Source organism: Pelophylax lessonae (assembly GCF_965119305.1).
Source record: "Pelophylax lessonae genome assembly, chromosome: 7".
Lineage (NCBI taxonomy): Eukaryota > Metazoa > Chordata > Amphibia > Anura > Ranidae > Pelophylax > Pelophylax lessonae.
Genome location: NC_138774.1, coordinates 287,524,478 through 287,537,646, shown reverse-complemented (window position 1 = coordinate 287,537,646; position 13,169 = coordinate 287,524,478). Strand labels below are relative to the sequence as shown.

Genomic DNA, 13,169 nt, shown 5'->3' with positions numbered 1-13,169 from the left:
GCACGGGGCTGACCGCCGCAGTATATGTACTTGCGGCGGTCGGCAAGCGGTTAAAACCAAAAGCCCCACCTAAGAGCAAACAGGACACATTTCCCCATGTACAACCTCAGACCAAGATATAATAGGCTGCAGTGGGGCACAAGGATTGAAAGAGAGAATGATTATAAATTATTAAAATTAAAATAAACCAAATAAAAACTATGGCCAGAAAAAAAAGGGAGTAGTGACCTCTGCCATTGGTCAACAGTGGAGAAGTTCCTGTTACATGGTTGTCAATGCAGTGCTCCCTTACATTAGTGGTCGGTGGAGAAGTGCCTACTACCTTTTTGGTCAGTTTAGTGCCCCTCGTACATTTGTGGTCAGTGGAAAAGGGTCACCTTACATTGCTGGTCAGTGGAGGAGGGTCCCTCTACATTGTTGGTCGGTGACGGTGGATAAGACCCTTGTTCATTGATGATTAACGAATAGGGGCCTCCTTTCTCTATTGGCCAGCAGGAAAGGGGTCCCCTTATATTGGTGGTCAGTGGGAAAATTGAGTTACACTGGAAGTTACTCACAAGAATGCCCCCCACCCTCACCCTTACAGACAGCTAAAAAGATCATTGAGTTCTTATCTGAAAGATGAGAGAGGGGTTCCACTGGTGCCACTTTGATGGCTAGCGTGAATGATGCCAGCCCTATGCAGAAACCATTGCAGAAAACATCAGGAAGAAAGTAATTCTGAAACTGTAGTCTGCTCTGGATGAACCTAAGTTGAGAAAGGCTGCTGTAGCTAGATCACTGGTGTCATTAGTTACCTATCTGATCGATAAGAAAAAAGCCTCCACTGGCACCACTTTGATGACTCTACTGAATGATGTCAGTCCCTTTTCCGAACCATCGGGTAAGAGATCATTCTGACACTGCTATCTGCTTAAGGGACCTCTGTAGGAAACCTAGTTGATAAAAGCTCTAGCTAGACAAAAAAAGAAATAATTTAAATCAAGGCTGGACAGGCTAAGTCCATCGTTCTCAACTAGGGTTTTTACACAGGTTGCTAGAGGTTTCTTTGGAAGTGGCAAATTGGCCTACCATCTACACCACCATCAATGTCAGGAGCAGAGTTTTCCACAAACATCTAATGCAAGGGGTTACAATCACCAACAAAGCACCACTACGAAAAGGAAAACATCTCCACTAACCACCAATGCAAGGTGTTGTTCTTCTACGCACCACCAAAATGAGAAGGCCACCAGTCTAAGGGGACATCTCTCCATTGATCAGCAATGTAAGGGGACGTTTCTCCACTGTCCACCAATGGAGGCGTTCTCTACTCCAATGTAATGGGAGCTTTTTCCACAAAATATTGTCTGTGTTTGGTTGAGCTGCCAACGTAACTATTTTCAGTAGGGTTTCCCTATGTTAGAGGCAGAGATTTCCACTAAAGTCTAATGCAAGGGGTCATTTTTTCGATGACTACCAAAGGACCACCACCAAAGAGAGAACATCTCCACTAACCACCAATGCAAGGTGTTCTTCTATTGACCAGCAATGTGAGAGGAGATTGCTCCACTGATCACCAATCTAAGTAGACATCTCTCCAATGACCACCAATTTAGGGGACATCTCTGTCCCCTGTGTTTGGTTGGGCTACCGACATTCATTTTAAGTAGTGTTTCCCTGAGAGCTAAAGATAATTTCAGAGGTTCCTCCAGGATAAAAGACTGGTTTAACCAATGATTAAGCTATATTTATATTGTACAATACCTCAATGTAATGACCAGTTTTAGGACCTTTGATACAGATTGCTGAACTCAAGTGTTTTTTGTATGTTGCTGTTCAACCTTAAACCAAATGTAGAAAATAATTCAAATGTTATGACCCATCTGAATGTGTTTTTGCCACTTTTATAGTAAGGATATTTTATGGTATCACTTGTTTTCCAGTATGAAGCTATGACCTTACAGCTGGCCAAAGAAGATGAAGATACCAGAAGGGCACAAGACGAATTGCGGGAGAGGAGAACTGTGCTGCAAACGCTACAGCTGGAGCTGGAGACAGCAGGAAACCAGGTGGGAACAATGATTTCTTATCAGCTTGCTGTAAAATAACTGACATTTAGGTGAATTACTGTATGGAGGTATAAAGAAAAGAGCGATAAAGTCATGATCAAGAAAATAAAAAAAATGTAATTTATCCTTAAAATCAGTGGTATCCGAACTGCGGCTTAGGGGCCAAATGTGGCCTTTGCTTGCCTTTATCTGGCCCTTGGGGGCACTATTTTACCAACTGACACCAATGATGGGGCACCATTCCCCCTACTGATGCCAATGATGGGACACTATTCCTCCCACTGATACCAATGATGGGGCACCATTCCTCCCACTGATACCAATAATGGGGCACTATTCCTCCCACTGATACCAATGATGGGACACTATTCCCCCTACTGATACCAATGATGGGGGCACCATTCCCCCTACAGATACCAATGATGGGGCACCATTCCCCCTACTGATGCTAATGATAGTGCACTACTCCTCCCAATGATACCAATGATGGGGCACCATTACCCCTGCTGATACCAATGATGGGTCACTATTCCTCTCACTGATACCAATGATGGGGCCCCATTCCCCATTCTGATACCAATGATGGGACACTATTCCTCCCACTGATACCAATGATGGGGCACCATTCCCCCTACTGATACCAATGATGGGGCACTATTCCTCCCACTAATACCAATGATGAGGCACCATTCCCCCTACTGATGCCAATGATGGGGCACTTTTCCTCCCACTGATACCAATGATGGGACACCATTACCCCTACTGATACCAATGATGGGGCACTATTCATCCCACTGATACCAATGGTGGGGCACCATTACCCCTACTGATACCAATGATGGGGCACTATTCGCCCCACTGATACCAATGATGGGGCACCATTCCCCCTACTGATACCAATGATGGGGCATTATTCTTCCAATTGATACCAACAATGGGGCACTAGTCCTACTAATAAAACCAATGATGGAACACTAATGCTGGGGGCATTTTCTACTCCAACAGGCCACAGTCTGGCCCCCCTGAAGGACCATAAACTGGCCCTTTACATAAAAAGTTTGGTGACCCCTGCTTTAAATGATTGATTGATTTTGCCAACCATTTAGCCCATACTCTATTGTATTTTTTGGGGCAGCCTCTGTGTAAATATGTGTCCTTGTAAAGAGGCAGCACATAGTTTATATGTTTTTTCCAAAGAGAAAAGGATGGGGGAGGCCATCGCTTCCCACACACGGTGATTGCTTTCCTAGCATAAAATAGCAGGAGGCCCAGAAAGGTCCTCTCGGCCACCTTGGGTACCAGCTCCTCTACCAACCGTAGCAGACAAATTTTTAGGGATGGAACAATGGAGACATAAGGTATTTCATTTAACACAGAGAGTATTTGTGACCAGTAGACACCAATCACCGGGCAGGACCAATATATGTGGATAATGTCCCCCGTGGCATGGTCACAGCACCAGCAATCCGAGGAAATGGAGGTCCTTATTTTATGCAAACGATAAGGAGTAAGGTATGCCTTGTGGGTGATCTTATACTGTATGAGGTGGTCTCTCAAGGAGACAAGAATTTTATTTGGAAATCCCATATGTCCTCCTAGTCCTCAGGGTCTAGTTCTGGAATATAGCAGACCAAGCGCTGACGAAGCGTGGATAGTTCAAGAGAGGAGACTTGGAGGAGATGTGCATAAACGACAGAAGTGGGCTTCTCTTAACATTCATAGCACAGAATCCTTTCTAGGTCTAGTTGTACTAGTTGTGTCTTGCCAGGAGGGAGCTGGCCTCTGAAAGCATGGGACAACATTAGATATCTAAAGAGATGTGAGGATGGGACATTATACTGAGACATTAGATCAGGGGTCTTCAAACTTTGGCCCTCCTGTTTTTCAGGAAGTACAATTCCCATCATGCCAATCATGTCTGTGAATGTCAGAGTTTTGCAATGCCTCATGGGATGTGTAGTCCTGCAACAGCTGGAGGGCCGTAGTTTGAGGATCCAGTGGCAGCTGACGCTCCATGGGCCAGGGGGGGGGGGGGCGGCAGACGGACCACACCATAAACCCCCCCCCCCGGGACCACACCAGCCAACACACCATACCCCCTCCCCCGTGTTGCCTACTCACTCAGGCAGGCAGCAGCGGCGGCGACGGCAGCTTTCCCTCAGTCTCCTGCATTTCCTCCCTCCTCCTCCTCCTCCTTGACCAATGGCATGGCTTCTCCTTTCGGCCAATCGGGAAATGGGTCTCAAGACCCGCTTCCTGATTGGCCAGGAGCAGGATCCGTGTGACAATAGCGAATCTTCATTCGCTATTGTCACACAACTGGGTAGGCTCAGGGCACAGTGCTCTGCGCCCCGAGCCCACCCTTTTTTGAAGCCTATTAGAGCCTCTGGCTCTAATCACATGCTTCAGAAAAAAAAAACCCATGTGTCCGGTGCCTGCATGTAGATTAGGGGGCCGGATGCATCTATAGGGGGGGGGGGGGCGGCGTCCCTGCGCCCCCAATGGACAGGCCGCCAGTGTGAGGATCTCTGTATTAGATGGTCAAACGAGTATATTGAGAGATCTGAGGTGATATATTTTTCATCACATAGGGGACAAAAATCTATAATGTCATGGGTGCTAAACCCGTAGACATCAGTTGTTGCGGAACTACAAGTCCCATCATGCCTCCTCATGCCTCTGCCTTTTGGAGTTATGCTTGTAACTATCAACCTTGCAATGCCTCATGGGAATAGTAGTTCTGCAACAACTGGAGGGCCACAGGTTGAGCACCCATGTCCTATGTGATAATTCTTTTGGTGACAGGTTGTCTTTTATGAGACATCAGGGGTCTAAAAGGCCCCTAATACATCTTACCTGCCCTCCAGTAAAGCTAATGGAATGCAGATCTGGCTTCTTCCTCAGCCATACTGTGGCACCGTGACCTTGAGGTGACGTTTTACACGTTGCTTCCTCCAGGTCATTAGTGGGAAGGGGAGATCAGCGAATGGACATTTGCTGATCTTCCTCCCCTCTACCTGATGTTGGTCCTGGGTCCGCTGATGGGAACCATAGTGGGGACATTTGCTGATCTCCCTCCCCCCTACCTGATGCCGGTCCTGGGTCCACTGATGAGAACCATAGTGGGGACATTTGCTGATCTCCCTCTCCTCTACCTGATGCCGGTCCTGGGTCCACTGATGAGAACCATAGTGGGGACATTTGCTGATCTCCCTCCCCTCTACCTGATGCTGGTCCTGGGTCCACTGATGTGAACCATAGTGGGGACATTTGCTGATCTCCCTCCCCTCTACCTGATGCTGGTCCTGGGTCCGCTGATGGGAACCATAGTGGGGACATTTGCTGATCTCCCTCCCCTCTACCTGATGCTGGTCCTGGGTCCGCTGATGGGAACCATAGTGGGGACATTTGCTGATCTCCCTCCCCTCTACCTGATGCTGGTCCTGGGTCCGCTGATGGGAACCATAGTGGGGACATTTGCTGATCTCCCTCCCCTCTACCTGATGCCGGTCCTGGGTCCACTGATGGGAACCATAGTGGGGACATTTGCTGATCTCCCTCCCCTCTACCTGATGCCGGTCCTGGGTCCGCTGATGGTAACCATAGTGGGGACTCACATGAGGGGGGATGGGCAGCATTTATAGGGGTGTGTGGCAGCGGAAGCGATTGGTTCCATCTGACTGCCACCCGATTGCTTCCTGTGATAGCCAACAGTCAACCAGATTTACACACACCAGCCACCGGTGTATCGCATACGGGGGTTTTGGTAAAAATGTTAAAGGAGAACTTCAGCCTTCCCTTCAATCTTGTAGGGTTGTACAGGTTCCTCTCCTTTACTCAACATACTTGTTCTGATTTTCCTGCACACTGTGAGCTTCTCTAACCACGGTGACCTGAGGGCCTCACTAAAACCGCTAAAAGGCTGCATGTGGCCCTCAGGCCGTAGGTTGGGCACCAGGGTTCTATACGATACCAGGGTCTAAAGATAAACCTATATTTTTCAGATCAATGCTTTGAGACGAGACCTTCAGGAGACCGAGCTCCGCTACAAGAAGGAACTGGAACGGCTTCAGGGTAACATCGGCGTCGTAGAACAAGACCTGTCGGAGGTCCTACGTGCCGTGCAGAACAACAAGCTGGAATATGAAGCCCTGTGGAGGATTAAAGAGACCCTGGAAGCCGAAATTGCCGAGTATCGGCGTCTGCTGGAAGGAGAACCACCGTGAGTATGGTCCAGTGTGGTGGCACCGGATGGAATGCAGTTATTTCACAGCTGAATGGGGAGAAGTGATTGATTGTGACACCTCAGGAATGTGGCAGCCTTGTGTGATCCTCTCTATAAACATTCCTCAGGGTGTGGGAGATTTAGGCTGATATTCATGAGTGTGTGTGTGTGAGATGTTCTGCAAAGCCCTTCATACTCATCTCAGGTTGTAAGTACATTTCACAGCTCCTCTTTTACTGCCACTGTCCAACTAAAGCTGAACTCAAGGCAGATTAAAAAAAATATATATATATATTACAGCTATGTAATCATTTCCCACTTAAGCCCCGGAAGATTTTACCCCCTTCCTGACCAGGGCCTATTTTGCGATTCGGCACTGCGTAACTTTAACGGACAATTGCGCGGTCGTGCGACGCTGTACCTAAACCAATTTGACGTCCTTTTTTTCCCACAAACAGAGCTTTCTTTTGGTGGTATTTGATCACCTGTGCCAATTTTTGATCACGCGCTATAAACAAAAAAAAGAGCGTCAATTTTGCAAAAATAACAATATTTTTCACATTTTTTTATATGAAATTCCCAAAAAGAAAAATGTAAAAATCAAAATTTTTTAACATTTTCGGCCAATTTGCTACATATTTTTGGTAAAAAAAATTGCAAAAAGCGTATTTTGATTGGTTTGCGCAAAAGTTATTGCGTTTACTAACTAAGGGAAAGATTTTTGTCATTTTTGTTGTTTTTTTTTTAACGCATAATGGCAGCGATCTGCGATTTTTTTTGCGGGACTGCGACATTGGGTGGACAGATCGGACCCTTGACTGACATTTTTGGGGTTACCAGTGACATTTCTACAGTAATCAGTGCTATACATATGCACTGTTACTGTAAAATGACACTGGTAGTGAAGGGGTTAACTTTATTTGAGAGGGAGGGGCTGTGTGTGTCCCTAGGGGCGTGCTTCTAACTGTGATTGGCTGTGGCTTGAGGTGTAGGAATAATGATCAATGGTCCTACATAGTAGAATCGTATGATCACTATTCCTACACAGGGGAGACTGACAGGCGGCTTGTTTACATCAGCCGCCTGCCTTTCTCCCGCTGTCACGGACGATCGTGAGTGAGCGGCGGACATTGGGTCCGCCGCTCACACGCGTGGGGGGGGGGATCCGTGACCGCGCGGGAGCGTGCCTCCGGCGGCGCGCGCGCGCACCCCAGAGCTTCACAGGCTAGTGACGTACCGGTACGTCACTTTGCCTGTGAGGGGCTGACTGCCGCAGTATATGTACTTGCGGCGGTCGGCAAGTGGTTAATATGTCATTAAATGTAGTTTTTAAGAGCAACTGGTGTAAGTATCTAAATCTAACCAGCTATCACAGTCCCAGTACAGCAGAGCTCAGAGTGAGCTAGGGAGAAGCAGCAGGTGGGGCCATGCTGATAGGAGGAGAGAGCAGAGTGACAGAGAGATGCAGCTTTTCTCTGTCCAATCACAGGCTAGAAGGAGGAAGGAGACCTTTAAAAGTTATTGAACTGCAAGAAATGAGGTCTCCTCCTGTGCCAGGCAGGGCTGTGCTGCATGGCAGAGCTATGTAAATCTTAGGAGTGGATGGGCAGAAATATAAATCCCTTGGCAGGTAAAACAACTCCCTTATATGTGTTTAATTTGCATATGTAGCTGCTTGCCTGACAGGGCTGGGTTGTGTGGCAGAGCTGTGTAAATTTCAGAACTGGATGGGCAGAAATGCAAATCCCTCAGCAGCTAAAACGACCCCCTTATATGCATTTATTTGCATATTTAGCTTTAACAGAGGAAACCTGTCTGTGAAGTTGCTTAAAGAAAAAAAAAAAAAAATATATATATATATATATATATATATATATATATATATACAGTATCTCACAAAAGTAAGTACACCCCTCACATTTTTGTAAATATTTTATTCTATCTTTTTATGTGACAACACTGAAGAAATGACACTTTGCTACAATGTAAAGTAGTGAGTGTACAGCTTGTATAACAGTGTAAATTTGCTGTCCCCTCAAAATAACTCAACAATTTTTTTATGTCACACAGGATGTGCGAAGTTAATGAAGAAATAAAAAATAAAATAAAATAAAAATAAGCAGACTTGGTGGACTCCTCTGCCTTTTTCTGCCATCACTTTTAAAATTAAAAATTGCTCTGATCTGTAAGGGGTGTACAGGTACAAGAGCTAAAGAGCTTGCAATTTAAAATAAATGATGCAGAAAAAATAAAATAATCTTGGTGAAAACACTCTAATTTGTGCTTCTTTAATTTAATTAATAGTTTTTATATGTTTCGTTTTCAGAGAGAAGATCATAATCCCTGAACCAAAACGTAAGTTAGCTTTGTTCTTTTACTTTGACATTAAAAAAAAAAAAAAAAAAAAAAAGGGATTTAATTAAAATTCACAAGTCTGAAAAAAAAAATAATAATAATTTGATAAACACTCTGCTAACCAGTATTGTATTCTAAAATGATTTGTAAAAATACATGTGAGCATACAAGGCTATATTAGAAGGGTGTAAAAAAAAAAAAAAAAAAAATCCGTCCTAAAAAAAAAAAAAAAAATCCATCCTAAATTCTAAATTCCTTCTCACAGCCATGGTATGGCATATAAAAAGGGGTGAATTTATGGAAAATTCTGCAGAGCCATTTTTTCTGCAAAACGAAAAATTTGAATGTTAAAAGGCTAATTTACTATGATCGCCAGCTCCATCTAGTGGCCGTAATACGGTACTTTCCCAAACAATTTATGTATAAATGAGTAAGTAGTCTAATAACATATGATTTGCAAAGAAGTACATGCAGTTTTCCAATACAAAGAGCTCTGCAAATTTTTCTTCTTTTTTTTTTTTTTTTTAAATACATCCCTCTAATTTTTTTAACATGGCTGTGTGAAGAATGTTCTAAACACAAAACGCTTTCCAAAGACCCCACATAGAATAATGTACATGCAGTGTCAGTGGATGAATAGCTCAACAAATTTTTATTATTATATTTTATTATATTATATCATATTATATTATATTATATTTTTTTACGTATTTTATTATGTATTATATTATTTTTATAAATATACCCCAAAGTGTAGCTAACATCACATCATAAAGTGTATCAAACAACAAACAATGTAATATATTGCAGATTACAGGCCCTTCGATTTTGTTTTAATTATTTTTCTATTTTTTTTATTTTTTATTTTTTTTGTTTTCTCTTTTTTTTTGTTCACCTGTATTATATTATATTTTTTTACGTATTTTATTACGTATTATATTACTTTTATAAATATACCCCAAAGTGTAGCTAACATCACATCATAAAGTGTATCAAACAACAAACAATGTAATATATTGCAGATTACAGGCCCTTAGATTTTTTTTTTAATTATTTTTCTCTTTTTTTTTTTATTTATTTTTTTTTGTTTTCTCTTTTTGTTGTTCACCTGTATTATATTATATTTTTTTACGTATTTTATTATGTATTATATTATTTTTATAAATATACCTCAAAGTGTAGCTAACATCACATCATAAAGTGTATCAAACAACAAACAATGTAATATATTGCAGATTACAGGCCCATAGATTTTTTTTTAATTATTTTTCTCTTTTTTTTCACCTGTAATCCTGCAAATAACACCTCCTGTCCCCTTTTTTTTCTTTTTATAAATACATCGCTTTAATTTTTTTTAACGTGGCTGTGTGAAGAAAATTCTAAATACAAGACCCTTTCCAAAGACCCCACATAGAACAAATGTTCATGCAGTTCCGTGGGATAAATAGCTCTACAAATTATTATTATTATATCATATTATATTATATTATATTTTTTTATGTATTTTATTATGTATTATATTATTTTTATAAATATACCCCAAAGTGTAGCTAACATCACATCATAAAGTGTATCAAACAACAAACAATGTAATATAAGGAAAAAATGAGTGCAGCGCTAATTAATTAGCGCTGCACTCATTTTTTCCTTTTATTTGTATGACTTGTTTATCAGTTATTTAGTGCTAGCAGCTCTTCACTTTGGTATTAGCGCATAATAGACCACACCCAAACAATGTAATATATTGCAGATTACAGGCCCTTAGATTTTTTAAAAATGATTTTTCTCTTTTTTTTTTCACCTGTAATCCTGCAAATAACACCTCCTGTCCCCCTTTTTTTTTTCTTTTTATAAATATATCGCTTTAATTTTTTTAACGTGGCTGTGTGAAGAAAATTCTAAATACCAGACCCTTTCCAAAGATCCCCACATAGAACAAATGTTCATGCAGTTCCGTGAGATAAATAGCTCTACAAATTTTTTTTATTATATTATATCATATTATATTTTTTTACGTATTTTATTATGTATTATATTATTTTTATAAATATACACCAAAGTGTAGCTAGCATCCCATCATAAAGTGTATCAAACAACAAACAATGTAATATATTGCAGATTACAGGCCCTTAGATTTTTTTTAAATTATTTTTCTCTTTTTTTTCACCTGTAATCCTGCAAATAACACCTCCTGTCCCCTTTTTTTTCTTTTTATAAATACATCGCTTTCATTTTTTTAACGTGGCTGTGTGAAGAAAATTCTAAATACCAGACCCTTTCCAAAGACCCCGCATAGAACAAATGTTCATGCAGTTCCGTGGGATAAATAGCTCTACAAATTATTATTATTATATTATATTTCTTTATGTATTTTATTATGTATTATATTATTATACGAATGTACATGCTGTGTCATGGGATGAATAGCTCTACGAATTTTTGATTATTATATTATATCATATTATTATATTTTATATTATATTTTTTATAATATGTTTTTATTTTATTATGTCTTATATTATATTATTATTATTATTATTATTTTTATAAATATACCCCAAAATATCACATCATAAAGTCATATCAAACAACAAAAATTTAATATAATGCAGGTTACAGGCCCTTAGATGTAGTTGCTGCAGTTTATTTTTTTCTTCTTTTCTTCTTTATTTTCACCTGTAATCCTGCAAATAACATATTTCCTGTCTTTTTTTTTTTTTTTTATAAATACATCTTTTTAAATTTTTTAACATAAAGAAATTTTTAACTACAAGACCCTCTCCAGAGGTCCCGCATAGAACGAATGTACATGCAGTGTCATGGGATGAATAGCTCTACGAATTTTTTATAATTATATTATATTATATTATTATATTTTATATTTAATTTTTTATAATATGTTTTTATTTATTTTATTATGTCTTATATTATTATTATATTTATAAAGTTACCCCATTTGTAGCGAACATCAAATCATAAAGTGTATCAAACAACAAATATGTTATTTGCAGGATTACAGGTGAAAATAAAGAAGAAGAGAAGAAAAAAATAAACTGCAGCAACCACATCTAAGGGCCTGTAATCTGCATTATATTAAATTTTTGTTGTTTGATACACTTTATGATTTGATGTTCGCTACAAATGGGGTACATTTATAAATATAATAATAATATAAGACATAATAAAATAAATAAAAAAATATTATAAAAATATAATATAAAATATAATAATATAATATAATAATCAAAAATTCGTAGAGCTATTTCCTGTCCTTTTTTTTTTTTATAAATACATCTCTTTAAATTTTTTAACATATCTGTGTAAAGAAACTACAAGACCCTCTCCAGAGGTCCCACATAGAACGAATGTACATGCTATGTCATGGGATGAATAGCTCTACGAATTTTTTATTATTATAATATATTATATTATATTATATTATATCATATTATTATATTTTATATAATATTTTTTTATAATATGTTTTTATTTTATTATGTCTTATATTATATTATTATATTATATTATATCATATTATTATTATATTTTTTTATAATATGTTTTTATTTTATTATGTCTTATATTATATTATTATATTTTATATTATATTTTTTTATAATATGTTTTTTTATTTATTTTATTATGTCTTATATTATTATTATTATATTTATAAATTTACCCCATTTGTAGCGAACATCAAATCATAAGGTGTATCAAACAACATAAATGTAATATTTTGCAGATTACCGCACCTTAGATGTGGTTGCTGCAATTTTTTGCGATTCGGCACTGCATTACTTTAACAGAAAATCGCGCGGTTGTGCTGCGCTGTACTTAAATAAAATTGATGTCCTTTTTTTCCCGCAAATAGAGCTTTCTTTTGGTGGTATTTAATCACCTCTGCGATTTTTATTTTTTTGCGTTAAAAACAAAAAAAAAAAAAAGAGTCAGTTCTGAAAAAAAAAACAATATTTTTAACTTTCTGCTATATAACATTCCAAAAAAAAAAAATTTAAAAATCTAAATTTTTCATCCTTTTAGGCCAATTTGTATTCTGCTACATATTTTTGGTAAAAAAAAAAAAAAAATCCCAATAAGCGTATCACAGGTCCATAAAGCGGGTCACATGTCCATAGGAAAACAAAGGTCCGGACATAGTGCATTACCGCAATAAATTACTTTATTGAACATAGCATAAAATTACCTTGTAAAGCACTATACAAGTGCATGTGATGAGCAGATCGTATTACACACAGCGGTCTCGACCGCAATGGATGGCGGATGACGTCACCGGCCCCTCCTCCTTCGCACGCGTTACGTCCCACGGTGCAGGACTTCGTCAGCTATTGGTAAAGGAGAAGGACAGGGCAACATATAGTCACTCCTAGCCATCAGACCCGGAAGTGCAACCAAGAGAACACCTCACACAGGACATAAACACCTCACACAGGACATAAACACCTCACACAGGACATAAACACCTCACACAGGACATAAACACCTCACACAGGAAGTGAGCACCTCACACAGGAAGTGAG

The 13,169-nt window shown here is 39.4% G+C and overlaps 1 protein-coding gene across 2 annotated transcripts in view; it reads left to right on the top strand.

The window, feature by feature from the left end:
• Window positions 1–13,169, top strand: part of LOC309560335 (keratin, type I cytoskeletal 18-like) — a 61,604-nt gene that overhangs the window by 47,133 nt on the left and 1,302 nt on the right. For both annotated transcript variants that reach the window (XM_082263959.1, XM_082263958.1), the window contains exons 6-8: window positions 1,926–2,051; window positions 6,056–6,273; window positions 8,603–8,631. In XM_082263959.1, coding sequence (XP_082120085.1) covers window positions 1,926–2,051; window positions 6,056–6,273; window positions 8,603–8,631 — 373 coding nt within the window. The remainder of the gene's footprint in view (window positions 1–1,925; window positions 2,052–6,055; window positions 6,274–8,602; window positions 8,632–13,169) is intronic.